Source organism: Bombyx mandarina, chromosome 22 (genome assembly GCF_030267445.1).
Source record: "Bombyx mandarina strain Sakado chromosome 22, ASM3026744v2".
Lineage (NCBI taxonomy): Eukaryota > Metazoa > Arthropoda > Insecta > Lepidoptera > Bombycidae > Bombyx > Bombyx mandarina.
The window spans coordinates 6,722,309-6,737,772 of record NC_143228.1 but is presented as its reverse complement, the minus strand read 5'-3'; the positions used below and the strand labels follow the sequence as shown (position 1 = coordinate 6,737,772).

At 33.4% G+C, this 15,464-nt stretch overlaps 1 protein-coding gene across 1 annotated transcript in view; it reads right to left on the bottom strand.

Moving 5' to 3' along the window:
- Positions 1-2,354: 2,354 nt before the first annotated feature.
- Elovl7 (ELOVL fatty acid elongase 7) overlaps positions 2,355-15,464 on the bottom strand; it is a 51,381-nt gene continuing 38,271 nt past the window's right edge. The window contains exons 7-9 of the mRNA XM_028171724.2: positions 7,784-7,920; positions 5,214-5,369; positions 2,355-4,190 (exon numbers count right to left, since the gene is read on the bottom strand). Coding sequence (XP_028027525.2) covers positions 4,044-4,190; positions 5,214-5,369; positions 7,784-7,920 — 440 coding nt within the window. The 3' untranslated portion in view covers positions 2,355-4,043. The remainder of the gene's footprint in view (positions 4,191-5,213; positions 5,370-7,783; positions 7,921-15,464) is intronic.

The window sequence follows — 15,464 nt, the reverse complement described above, 5'->3', positions numbered from 1 at the left end:
GTATACTTACACAGATTTCGTATAACACAAGATCCTTTTTGTCCCTGCGATTCAAACACCATACAAACGATGGAACATTTATTATATTATTGTCCAAAATATTTTAATACGAGGTATGAATTTGAGACTATATGTCGAATAAATAACATAGACTTTAAAGATTGCAATGAAATTATAAAAAAAGAGGAAACATTGAATAAATTTATGATACATTTAAATGAAATTACTTATAGCCTCAAAAATTTTTAATAACACTTAAATATAATTTAATGCACTGTGTTTTACATTTATTATAAAAAAAAGTTTTTAAACATTTATATTCTATTTACAATTTTACATGACATCTTAGTTGCTTTCATTTACATATAAAGTTATATATTATATTTATATACCGTTCTACTCAAAACCCCCTTATCATATAATATTATTTTACCTCTCATAATAATAATTATATTCAAATATTTAAATACCTATGCATCTTGTTAAATTTGGAAGTAGTCAATAGCGTCGAAATTTTATAAAAGTATCTATTAGCTTTTATATATAAAAAAAAAAAAACACCAGGCCTAGGAAGAGCAGTGCTTCGCAGAATCTACCATCGGATCGGAATCGCCACTGAGAAGATTCGACCACTTGACGTAGGGTGAATTGTGTATCAAAATAGAAGCTTACTTAGTGGAATTATAGATTACTAGTCGTCGCTCAGAGGTCGAAATACTTTCATTACGATTTTTATTAATTCATCGGTATATTTTTGTAAATTGTATGGACGTAAAGAATTGTCATTAAATTATGATCTTACGTAAATTGTATCTTTCTGCAATCATCTATACTAAAAAAAATATTAATTACTCGTATTCTACATCTCACGTCACTCGGATTTTACAATTTAGAAAGAATTCCAGGTTTTCTACACACATGTATTAGTGTAAAAATTGAAGTATGTTTTTTATAGTTTCGCTACTTGTCGATAGATGGCAATAGTACTAATTTTTCTTTTGTATATGTATTTTGCATTTATATTGAACATTTAAACTCGTACAGATATAAAGTTAACTAATCTAATTTTAAATTTCATTAAAGTTGTCCTTTAATCCTGTTTCCTGAAAAAAGAGCTCATCGTAAATAGTGCTTCCTTCTATATAAAACCGACAAGTAGGTTTCCACAGTGGTCCAATATCCAAATGACCCCGATCGCAGCTCTCTTTCGCATCGCTTACTTAATCTCAAGTTGAAAATCCCCATGACACGGTCAAGTGAGTTTTAGAGCTGTGCCTGACTTTGGCAATGGCATTGTACACAGTCTTCACTTCACCGTCGGAGTGTGCTAAGGTAGGGGTGTATACTTGTATAGTCTTCAACGAATACCTTTTGCATATTCTGAATATAAAGTCCGCCATCCTGGTCAACACACTATCGATTTTTAGCACCGGCTCCCAGTTCCCGGCAGCTTCGCTATTGCTGGTTATAGTACCGGCTAAGATAATACCAGGAAAGGGGATGCTAAGAACCTTAAAAAAATGTGTGTCTTAAGACGCGAGTCTTTGACGGCAGTTAGACGTAGTTGCTGATAATGAGCCTTATCAGAAGGCTCATAGTCAATGGAGATAGTATACGTGGAGTTTTCGTACCAGAACGAATCAGAAATTTGGAGATTCGCAGGTGAGCCATGGTAATCGGCAGGTAATCGCCATAGCCCGAAGGATTGCGAGATTGAAATGACAGTGGGCAGAGCACATTGTTGAAAGAACAAATGGCCGTTAGGGCCGAAAAGTTCTCGAGTGGCGAACGCTCACTGGAAGACGCAGTGTAGGTAGGACGCAGGTTAGGCCTCCCACGACATGGACGACAACAGCCTGCTAAGCAACTGCGGGAATGCGTTGGATGTGGTCCGCTTTGGACTAGTTATTGTGGCAATCCTTGGGAGAAGCCTATGTCCAGTAGTGGACTTTTGTAAGCTGATGGTCACGATGATCATGATTGTTTTAACTAGTTCTACAATGTATGAAATACCATCGTGTAATATAAATCAAACTTACTGACATATATGTACATTTGCATAATAGCTAGTATCTCCGTCTTAATTATCTCTGCCTTGAAACTGTCGATTATACTGATTCCGTTTAGCAATCCAATTGGGACTGCAACATCTTCTCACTCGACTCATGTTTTTGGGGGATGTTGGCCTTCAGTGTTATGATCTATATCTTCAAGTCACAACTTAGTACTAGTTGGGCGGTGAGCTCGTCAAGTGAAGAAAAGTGGAAGATCGACTATAATAAAGTTTGATTTTAAAGATGTAAATACTTTTTTAGGACCCATATTACAATTGTAATAAAATAAAACAAAGTAGATGGTAATTTTTATTTTTATTATTAAATATCACAAAGTTTAAGTGTATTGCTGTATTTTTTGTACCGTTTTCATTTCTATTGACCAACATATTGTTACGCGTGTAACTATATAAATAGTTCGATATAAAAACGAGAGAGCAAACGGGTGATTCTCTCAATGCTACGTTTTAAATTTAACATCATTTTTAATTTAGGATACGACAGTAAAGTAGTTAAAGGATTCGGCAGTTAAGAATTTTATGTTCGATAAAAAATCAAAGTTACATAAAATCACAATAATGCAAACAATGCTACATCGATTTCACTTTTTTATCTATTGAATTATTTTACAGTTATCCTTTTATATCACTAAAAATGTCAATAAACAATTGAAGGTTTTGCTAAACTGGTAAAAAATGAAAAAAATACTATGGAAATCAGGTTCTTTAATCAAGTAGATTGTAATTTATTGTAATCGATTAATGAACCCGTAAAAAAGTTTCCCTAATTTTACCCATATCGTGAATTAGAAAATAAAACATAAGGAGCATGAAGTCTTTTGGAAATGTGAATAGAAATAGATAGTCGAATATTCATTTGTTGCGTTATTACAGCTAAGCACAAAAAATCATTTGTTATTCGTACGAAATATTGCAAATTGTAGTGTAGCATGTAAATTATAATGTGTCGGACGTAAGCAGTTACACATAGGTTTTTGAATTAAAATTGTTTTCAGTTAAATTTATAACGAAAACAAATCACACAAATATTCAATTGTCAGTTTAGAATAAGGTAAGTTAATTTTTTTTTAAATTGATTGGCATATTGTACATCTTTCGAAATATGCGAAATTTCTATTAAATAATTAAGTCTATCACAGTATTTTAACACACTGTGGCCTAGAGCTTACTGAAATAATCGACAATGATAACAGCTATTTGGTTGGAAACTCAGTCAACACGTCATAACTTTTTATGACAGCACGTAGCGAAAAAAGGAAATTAAGTAAAAATTCAAGAAGCTGCGATTGCGTGTTGTTAAATTCCTACTCGAAAAATAAATTTATTTTTAGTTTTTTTTTTCAACACAAATTATAATTTGGTATAAAATGACATTCAGTTACACAAGATGGTTTAATATCTAAAAATAATGTATCGTGTGAATTTATGATATCTTTATCAAGTTATTATTATTATCTCTTTGTTTCGGAGATAGAACATGATTTTAGTTTAAATTAATTAAAAATACATTATCTTTTGAAACAAACCAGAAATCGAGTTTTCAATTGATAACACGTTTCAATCATTGATAAAAAATTAACATACAGAACTTATACCTAGGTAGATGGAGCTGTTTTTTTTTTGGTGATAGTTTTCCATACAAAACCCAGATATAAATAACGAAGTCAACAATGGCCACCTTAGCCCTACCGTATCCACCAAAATAAATAGCTAAGTTAGATGAAAGAAATTGTAATTTTGTATTATTTCTAAACTAAAAGTTACTAAAATCACTAAATAGATGACTTAAAAATAATTGAGCGTTCTCCCGACGAAGACTGCAGCCGCTTTTAGGCTTTTTGTGGTATATTGTCTTTGTTTCTTACAATGGAGTTTGTGGAATCGTACACACATATATATGTATATATACAATGTAACAATTCCATTGCTTCATTTTCTATGGGTGTGTATATAAGATAGTGAGGCAGATTCACTGTGAAGCCACGGCGCCCGCCATCCTTTGCCGAACGTCACCAAGTGCTGAGCCATTGCTGAAACCGTTCAGCAGTGGAAGCTTCATCTCCTTTGTCTCATACTTGACTGTTTCGTCCTCCACTTTCATCATAGATTTGGCCTTCTGGAAATCAAATGAATAATTCTTTAACATTTTTATTTTGTAGTCGATTTTTTTGCTGCTCTTGATAGCCAGACGGGTAAGACAAGAGTAGTTGTCGAGTGACGTGAATAAATGCATTGACAGCCACGTAACGATTTCTTTGAATACGTATGCAAAAAAATCGTATTGACAAACGACAGAAATAAATTCATAGTGTAGTAAAAAATAGCACCGTAGAAATTTTAAGCATATGATTACTGGTTGTAAAGTATATTGTGAGCCCATACAGGTAGGTCCCACCATCCTGCATGTTTCTGTAGCGAAGGTATCATCCGAAAAAGTAAAAATTTCAGAATTATTAAATCTAATTACCTCGCCAGCTAAATTCTATAAGCGTACCTACATTTTTGTCACTATTTCGTATAGTAAAATTTAAAATCACAACGGTCTAAAGAGGCTTTTGCTTCAAATGTCCTCATAAAAGCAGAACGCAAAATTGCTCTGCTTCAGATATAGACAAGTGGTCTAATCAGTCCGAACTCAAAATAATATCTACCATCTTTGTCTGTTTCCCTCTATTAGCATCATTCCAGTTAATATTTGCGGGAGAGATAGATCTAAATTTTATAAGTAACTAAATTGTATAAGCATATTATTAGGCTTGCAGATCACTATAATGATCTGTAGAACTATTTACATGTAAAGTCAGTTGACTTTATCATAATGTCCATGATTTTTTTTATTTTATTGCTTAGATAGGTGGACGAGCTCACACCTGGTGTTAAGTGGTTACTGGAGCCCATGGACATCTACAACGTAAATGCGCAACTCACTTTGAGATATAAGTTCTAAGGTCTCAATATAGTTACAACGGCTGCCTCACCCTTCAAACCGAAACGCATTACTGCTTCACGGCAGAAATAGACAGGGCGCTGGTATCTACCCGTGCGGACTCACAAGAGGTCCTACCACCAGTAAAATTGTAGGTTATCTATTATTATTTGAGTGCGTGATTTGGGTTAGATGTAATTTCGTAGTCATTACCTTGCTCTTCCTGAGGTAGGCCTGTTTGTAGAAATCAGAAAACAGATAGTAGAAGAGTACGGCGTGCATGCCGATCCACCAAACGAATGCTCGCGGATAATCGCAGTCGATGAACAGTAGCTGGAACGCATGAATGAACACGAGTACGAACTGGACCTAGAATGATTGAAAAATATTTATAAGTTAGAAATATTTATAAAAAAAAAATAGCTGGCCCGGCAGACTTTGTAGTGTCTCAATCGATAAATAAAAGACCTAAACTTTTGTATAAAATAAACTTAAAACAAACAAAAGTAATCCGTCCGACGGGGGACACATGAAAGGGAAAAAAAATGTTATTTTTATTTAATTCCAATTCATTTCATATTTATCTACCTTTTAAACCTTCTCTGGACTTCCACAAATAATTCAAGACCAAAATTAGCCAAATCGGTCCAGCCATTCTCGAGTTTTAGCGAGACTAACGAACAGTAATTCATTTTTTAAGTATACTAATTATAGATAGATTATTATGCACTTACAAATGAACAAGTTGTCATAAACATTTGAAAAATATATAGAGACGAAAAACTAACACGCGTCGCGGTTATGGCCTAATTGCAAAAGGAAATAAACTATCAAGGTAGTTTTTTTGCTATTACTTAAGCGGCTCGCTCAATTTGTCTGAAAAACATTCATGACATTCATTTAACTCCGCTTCTGAAAAATTACCTGTACAGTAATATTATAATAGATTGTAATGTATCATTTATTTACATTGTAATATAGTAACTCAATACTTTGGGTTGCAAAACAAGTGTTTGATTTTTGCTTATGGTTGCATTTTGATTTCTATCGTACATTATTGATTTTTATGCTGCCACTCTAGTGTTTGTATTTTAACTAACTATTAATAATGAAAATTTAATTGACTATTAATGACCGTTAATTTACTTATCGCATTTACAGTCGCTTGTCAGTTTTCATTATAGTGAAAATTTTAATGAGACATTGTCGACACTATTAAAGTTGTTTCTATGCGCCCATAGGTGTCGCTCCAAACCAATTTAAAACAATTTTCTACGTTACTCAAAACATTATCAATAAAAAGCGCCTTTATGTTTTAATCTCGCATTTTATTGTTCTCATCTCTTTTTAATTCTCAATTAACTTCGGTTTTATTATATATTTTATTATTGCGTCGAGTTCGTGACAGTGGCAACAGTCTTTTGAGAATCATATCGAGCAAGATCGAGGGACTGCTGATCAATAGCCTTTGCAGTAGGCACTTGGAAGGAGAAAAAAGAAATATATATATATAATGGTATAAAATGTATATAATGATAGTTATGTGTTAGATTTTTTAAGTTACTAACATAGATTATAAGTAATTATTACTAACAAAATGTTATGGTTTTAAAAAAAATTAACTGAAATAAAGCATTAATAAGAATAATAATAAATTCAGTAATATTGATTAATTTCTTAATAAGTGTATAATCCTCGTGTTTCGTATACTTCACAGTTGTTTTAAGCTATGATCTTGGTGATTTATATTTACTTATTCCCGAAAGTCGCGTCCTGTCTGAGCTGACCACTCCCAATTTAACTAGTAAAATTTTAAAACAAATTGAAAACTCTATTATATAATTTAAAGCCACAGTCACATTATTTTGTGTAAAAGAAGTTCGACATAAGCATTCAACTAAAATTAATGCATTGCGATGCTCAACTTAATACTATCTACGATATTTCGGATTTTGCAATACCTAAAAACCACTTTAAGAAATAGATGAAGAGAGAGAGAGAGAGAGGAAAGAAAGAGGAAGAGAGAGGAAGAAAGAGAAAGAGAGAGAGAGAGGAAGAAAGAGAAAGAGAGAGAGAGAGATACTGTTAAAGAAACTAATAATCTTGTTCTTGTTAAGCGCAACGGAAACGATACAATATGATGTTGATTCCATGGTATAACTTACATTACTGAAGACATGACTGGATGAAGGGGATATGATAGAATTTCATACATAATTCCTTCATCACGTGCATGTTTCACACGTTTTCTAAAATAGTCCGTAAGCTCGGAGTTTTAAGGTCTAATATGGTTTATAGGCACAAAGCACCTTCATTCAATGTAAAAACTCAAAAATCTTAAAATGATACTTAACCCCTTTCATCTACTCATGTCTTCAATTGCCTTTGGGTATAGGCTGAGGGGCACTAATCTTTTTATCGTATAATTTATGTATATATTTAACTAATTCTAATCAAAATCAAAACGTGTGATTACCTTAAAATTTGCACACGTATCAAGGACTTATCACAATACAAGGATTACAAGGCAAAATAAAATAAAATATTTTAATTTTTAGTTCAGTTTGTTATTTGTCAGTTCTTTGTTTAATACATATTTTTAAATTACAACCACTTATTTTATCTGTTTCCAACCTTTTTTTTCCAACCTGCCTTGAGAATTTGTAACTCAAAATGATGTTAATAATTCGAATGGAGAATTAAAAAGGGGTTTAGCTTTCCTTTAATAAAACGTACAACTTTTAATTCCTTATTTATCATTTAAGAAAAGTTAATAAACATACCATTTGAAGAGCGGTTAGGTATTTCTTCCACCACAGATACTTCTGAATCTGCGGTCCGAGGGCTGCCAGCAAGTAATACGAATACATTACGATGTGTACGAAAGTATTGAGCATACCGAAGAATGTGGAGTGACCACCTGCAAAAAAAATAAAACTGGATAATGATCCGGAGTATGTACTTTTTTTTTTACAATAAAGAAGGTTTTATATTTGTGTGGGTTAGCGTTTGGGTTCATCGTTTGATTTAAAATAAAACATAAAACGAATCGACTGTGTTATTTCTTTTCGATAAGAAATCATGAATCACAGGGTCCAAAATTGTACTACGTAATTTAAAATTCAGTATGGTTAAGTTTTTTATTTATAGATCTGTATCTACTTTCTGACTTCTGATGTGATGAGATGTAATCATCACACCAAAAAATATTTCAAAAGGTTCTATATGAAACAATTTTTTAAATATATAAATAAACCTGTAAATATTATACCAGTATCGTCCAGTATCATATGACACCGAACCATAATTTTATACTAACTATACATTGTGTAGGTCGTTTTCGTATTGTTCAAGGAGATTAATAATAATTATCCGGATTTTGTACTCCTACTTAAAATTAATCACCACTAAAATTATTAAAGCATAATATTACGAACTTCTTCAAGATATATGTAATTAATGCCAAGGTTAATAAATATGCGTTTTCATTATGAGCACACCACGAATTCAAGAGCCATGTTTTTTGTTTGTCCAGTATGTATGGGCTAGCTATAATTTCCTAGTTTGTTTTCGCTTCTGACGTAGACACTACAAAGTTTTACGTCTTCGTGAGGATCAAAAACGAACTTAGATCGTCCGGTGAGATTATTTGAACGTATTACTCGTGCAAATAATGACGAAACGTCATACGAACTGCCGGCAATTTGAGCAAACATTTTGAGGTCGAAAAGTTTTTGCTCAATTTATTATATCGCATCTAGAATATTCTTCACATGAATTGACTTAGTTTGCTTAATGGCTCTCAAATAATCGTTACAACATTCGAGCACACTCATCAGTTTGCTCACACAACATAAATCATTGTGAGTGAAGCATTATCCTCGCTCATAGAAGTGTCGAGTCCACTTCGTTTAAATATTTTATGACGAGCAAATAATTGAATGAATGGATTAAGTGCCAAGTTATGTATCACGGGAAGGTATATGACGTTAATCATATTTCTCTGTATGTCTCCGTAAAACTTATTATGATTGGCATACATTTTAGGTGTCATGTTGTGATGTTATCTTTTAAGGAGCATAGGTGTAGAGGCTAGCTGTCACAGAACACAATATATTTGACAGATGCCTGAATCACGCTAACGACAATTTCAAGATAGATTTGCATATAAAGTTCGGAACAATAAAATTCGGACCGTCGGTCTACCGAGCAATTTCATCTGCTCAGTGGATTTATCGATACCCCAAAACTCAGTTTGTTGAAACTACACCCACACTACTTATCGGTCCAATAGCTATAATGCTTTCCTTGTAGTCAACAACAACTATATACGTTTCAAATCAACTTAAATAAACAAAAGCAAACACATAGAATACGCAAACTAACAAGGAATAAATATTTCAGCAAAGGTTTTTTTAAAGAAATTTTCTAAGTATTCGTTGGATGCGTCTAGCTCAAGAATGGTTGCTCTTGCTAGCTGATAATGGAGTAGATGAAGATAACTAGGGGTTGCTGTATATTTTCGTGTGTGATTTAGGATATCCATCATTCTAATAGTTGACAATATGAGATGATGTTTCTGAATAAACGGTAACATTCAAGTTGGACTCCGATAGTCTTCTAACATCACGATGACTCGACAGCTCAGTATCCTACTGTTACTTCTTCTTCTTCTTCTTCCTAGCGTTTTCCCGGTCTAATACCAAAGTCCGCTTTCCTACTTAAAATCCTGCACTTTTCCCGGTCTTTGGCATCCTTCTGGGTGAAATTACTCTCCTCCATAACCGCCCTTACCATATCCAATCAGAGTTTCTTGGGTCTACTACTACTACCAAATATATATTCAACATTACCGACTGAGATTAATAAATGAGAAAACCACTTTTGATGCGTCTAGTCCATTCATATTTGTTTACAAATCACCTATTGATCGTAGTGTATTCAATACAAGGACAACTGGGTTGGTTCATTGATGTTTTGGCATTTAAGTAAACATGTAGAATGTATAACTGTGAAGGCACAAGTAGCCCATGTCAGCTATAATTGTTACATTGTTAATCAAGCTTAAGAAAAGAAACGTTGACCGATTCTGAATTAATTAATTTTTGTTCGTAATTTTTATTTATGTGACGGTGTAACCGTTCTGGAAATAACGAAAACCGACTAAACAAACGGCAGAAACGGGCAGAAAAGTGGAAATATTACAATAAAATCACGCAACTTCGAAATTCACAATATTTGATAGATTACGTTTTTTTTTTTAAACGGAAACAATTTACTTTATTGCTTGCTCCTCGGAGATAATGGATCTTAATAAAAACGGAGGGAAATCCCCAATTATTTCAGCAATTTTGTAAGTAAATAGCACGATTCACATCATAACAGCGTAGTGATAAGCTATTTAAAATGCTAAATCTAAACATGACTATGCGAAAATTACAAAGATTTTCAACAACCATCTCAAAGTGTGACAGACAGTATATTATAGCAACCCGTATGTACGAATATAAGTTTGCAGTTTCCATTTAGCATCCGTGACATCATCAATATTCACATCCGTTTAGTGAGCAGCCGTTAAAAAGAAAGAACATATTTGGATTCCCTGTCGACGTAGGAATTTTCTTTAAGACGTCAATTATTATATCAACGACTGTGTGCGACGTACTTGTTAATAATTAATACCTATAGTGTGCTCTCGGATTTACGTCGAGACGTTTTAAAGCGCTTTAATAAATTAATCTTACGGTTGGTTGGTTTCGCTTTTAAATATCTTAAGATTCTGGTATTATATATTACAGTTCAACTAACAATAAATAAATAATACCAGGAATAAGTCACGGACGGTCATTCGGCCCCAAAATAGGATTCCCTGTGTTATGTATGTATACAATATGTATGTGGAAACCAAAGGTTTATATATTAAGTACATATTTATGTACGTTTAACTAGTAGACAATAAGCACCCAGACAAAGATCAAATAAACCTGTTTATCACACGAATGTTTGTCCGATATGGTAATCGAACCCAGGACCCTCGGCGCAACAATTAGAAGCGCCAACTACTACCCCACCTAATCAATCGCATATATTATCATATAAATGTATAGAAATAAATCATAATAAATGAATTTACGATTATCATAACCAGCTGTCGAAAGCATTAAAAAAAACAAATATTTTTCATCTTAGTTGTTATGACGTGGTAGCGAGAGACTTCATCGCTGTGTGAACGCCCTACAACCAGATAGTTATACAGATTTATAAATGGAAATTTGATTTTTATCGCATAATGTTATTATTTCGTTATGTTATTCACATAATGTTATTCTTTTTATGAAGGAAGGATTAACGGTGGCCCGAAGGCCTTTCCAGTTTCGTGGGAGGCCAGGTGGGGAGGACGTGTGTATTTATAGATATGTTTACGTAGGCATACCCCAACACAACTGCGATGAAATGCTAAGTAAGTTTTTGACATCGTCGTGGTCTAAAGGATAAGACGTCCGGTGCATTCGTATCTTGCGATGCACCGGTGTTCGAATCACGCATGCTAGTACCAATTCTTCTAATTAAATACGTACTTAACAAATGTTCACGATTGACTTCCACGGTGAAGGAATAACATCGTGTAATAAAAATCACGCAAAATTATAATTTGCTTAATTACTGGTGGTAGGATCTCTTATGAGTCCGCACGGGTAGGACCCTGCGTATTTCTGCCGCGAAGCAGTAATGAGTTTCGGCTTAAAGGGTGGGGCAGCCGTTGTAACTATACTGAGACCTTATAACTTATATCTCAAGGTGGGTGGCGGTATTTACTTTGTAAATGTCTATAGGCTCCAGTAACCACTTAACACCAGATGGGCTGTGAGCTCGTACATACATCTATGTAATAAAAATAAACAAATAAAAGTAGTGGAGACTCTTTATTATATGGCTATCGACGTCATACATCAAGATTGATAGTGGCATTTACGTTACGCTGTCTATGGGGTCTATTATCTATATATTAATACGTGAAGAAAAAACTTGGTATCCCTTTTTACGAAAATTGCGCGGACGGAGGAGTATGAAATTTTCCACACTTATAGAGAATATAGAGAAGAAGTGCACAATGCTAATACTTTTTAAAATAATGCATAAAGATACATTAAATCAATAAAGAAAACATTACACACACTACATACCATGTATTTGACGCAACACGCATGCTTACTATTTATTGTCAAACTTTTATTCTTGACGTCTGTGGTCAAATTGAGAATAGATAAATATTGTTTGGCTTTATTAATATTTTTTATAGTGTAGGCTTGGCGAAATTTGTGATTATAGAAGTATAAAATACAATCATAATAGTGTACAAACTTACAATTCCAATTAATTATAGTTATAGAATTTCGACTACTGCGGGACCTCTAGTCTAGTTAAAACCATGTGCGGTGTGAACTTGTCTAACCAACTAGTGCAATGGAAGAGTTGTAGAAGACTTTGGAACCTGAATTAGTATACGTTTACTTCGAAGACAAATTAACCAGAAGATTCGTAACCTGGCTTAGTCTTATCACTTTACGTCAATATTATACTCGTTAGGTCGTTAACGCTTTGGAACGCTTAAATTTAATTAAAGAATTGAATATCCAATGAGCACACATTTTTCGCTCTTGACATATTAAGTGTATAATCTATGCTCTTGACATTATTCAAGATTAATTGATAATCTATGAGGTTAATTTACGAGGTCGTGTTTTATTCCCCTATAATAATGTATTTTATTTGTTAAATAATAATTTGTTTTAATAAATGATTGAATGATTAATCGATTTTTTAATTCGAAATCAGTAGGTACTCGGTTTATTTTGTATAGTGAATCCTGAACACGTTTGGTTGAATTATTGTTAGTTACTTTATGAAACTCACTACATTATTGCAAGCCTACGTTCAAAACGCTCGTGTTATTCCACCAGAGAACATTCCTGAAGCTCTAAGAGAAACTGTACAAAATTTCGACTCAATCAGATTAACTTTGAATAAATAAAAAAAAATAAGCTACAAAACTATACCTATGTAATAATTATATAGAAGAACACAAATATAAAATTTGGCATTTTATGAACATTATTAATGCGATAATGTTTGGAAGGTGTGAAAGTCACATGACTAAAATAATTATTAAATATCAATTACTTTACATAATTACTTTTTCTGCGATCATTTCAGCTATCGTCAAACTGGTTTTAAAAAGACAAAACGTGTTCTTACTGCTAACGGATTTAATGTAAATCATGTTAACATAACGGTTAGTGTAGATATATAACTATCAACTGTGATATTATGTCTAAAACATATGTGTCTTGATGATATGTTTTTAAATAATATTCGATTCATTACTGGTGGTAGGACCTCTTGGGAGTCCGCACGGATAGGTACCACCACCCCGCCTATTTCCGCCGTGAAGCAGTAATGCGTTTCGGTTCGAAGGGTGGGGCAGCCGTTGTAACTATACTGAGACCTTAGAACGTATATCTCAAGGTGTGTGGCGCATTTACGTTGTAGATGTCTATGGGTTCCAGTAACCACTTAACACCAGGTGGGCTGTGAGCTCGTCCACACATCTAGGCAATAAAAAAATATTACTCTAACATTACACCCTCTCTCTATATTGTGTATGTAACTTATAACCATATCCATATTTATACCTATATATTATAACTTATATCCATATTTAATATCACAACAATGTCAGAGGCAAGAAAGAGGTATTGCAAAAAAAAAACAATTTTTTTACAACCAAGTGTAACTTGGGCAAGCCATAAACTCATAATTACTTTAAATAAATGTACTTCGAATTTAGCGCAAGTGGGCGATTCAGTTTTAACAAATCAAATGTATTCATTACATTCGGATCGTAGACATAATTAAAACTATAATACTTTTAGAATTTAATCAATCTCGCGTTTGTTATTCCCATCATTTCAAACACGTTTTCACATTTACTAACGACTAATCGTAAATCTAGTTATAGTGAATATGAGTCGACTATTATCAAAGCCGGCAATGTGACTTTTGGACAATTATTGGTAAATCAGAAAAACGAATTATTGACTTTGTATTCCATTGGCAGTCACAAAACTCTTCTGAACGACATTTTAGATAAATAACAGGTTAAGTATTAACCTTTATTTAATGCAGGTTTTGAACCGTATTCTTTGAAGGAGACGATTATATTCAAATCAATCTGTATTGACATATCAATAACATTTTTTTGTCCAAATGCACAGATTGCCACCTTTGATAATAGACGACTCATATAGTATACATACTTCAGAATAAATGAATAAATTTCACCCCAAGCGCGCGGTTAATTTGGACAGATATCCATTTGAAATATGTTTTTCAATACCGATGGAACAAATAACCTAACGTAGCAGGTAGGTTTGGAAAATAACGTCCTACACATACATGAAGTTACTTAGATACCCGTAGTAGGCAACAATCTACGTTTTAAAAAAACTAGCATTAATTTGGACAGATGTGAGCAGCGTATTCCGCAAGTTTACTTTCGTGATATACTGTGCTAATATAAACATGTAAAAAATAAACTACGTATGTGTTAGTATTCGACTATTTAGAATATCCAATATTCTAAAGAATGCGTAGTCAATTGGCAGTCTTTAAAGATGATTATATTTACAAAAAAAAAGAAACCGGTTAAATTGCCGCTTACGGGAAGTCCGCTCATTCTTAATCTAGGATATAAAATCTATATAGGTTTGTTTGTTTTCTTATTTGTATTCTGTGCGTTCGTGTTGTTGTTATTTCGGATTTTTTCTGACCTGGTACTATACTATACTTATATAACTTACAATAAGTAGCATGCGAGTCTTGTCTGCATAATTTGAGTTTACCTAAAACAGTAACAGCTTAGCCATAAACTCATAAAATGTCACTTTCCTAGATCTGTACTATAGAATCGTGGCCCACTGAGAAGATCCGGACAGAAACTCAGTGGGCTGAGTCTATTGCCCGTATCTTTAGACGTTTCGTAAAATAGTCCTCCACTCTTAACTCATCCGATGATGCTCGAGAATTCCCTCCAAACTTACTCGAGTTTGGTATTTTTAGTCGACCATTACAATATTCCTCAACTGTCCTCGAGTGAGGTAATAATGATAAAAATTTGATCAAGCTAGCATCAAACCCATAGAGTTCTGTAGTCTATGGTCATTGTTTAATGTCAAAGTCAGGCTGCCGCTGTCTGTTTGACACTCGATGAACTTGTTTGATGTTTTGGTTGCTGAGTTATTCGTAAATATGTGTGCGTGCGGTAAATCTGAAAGTATATTACTTATTTTCTAACCTATTATTATTTTAGATTTCGGATCCAGCTTTGTATTTTTATTCGCCGCTTTTGTGTGATTTTGGTTGCATCGTGTTGTTGAAGTGCTTTTCGACAACCACCAGTTTATT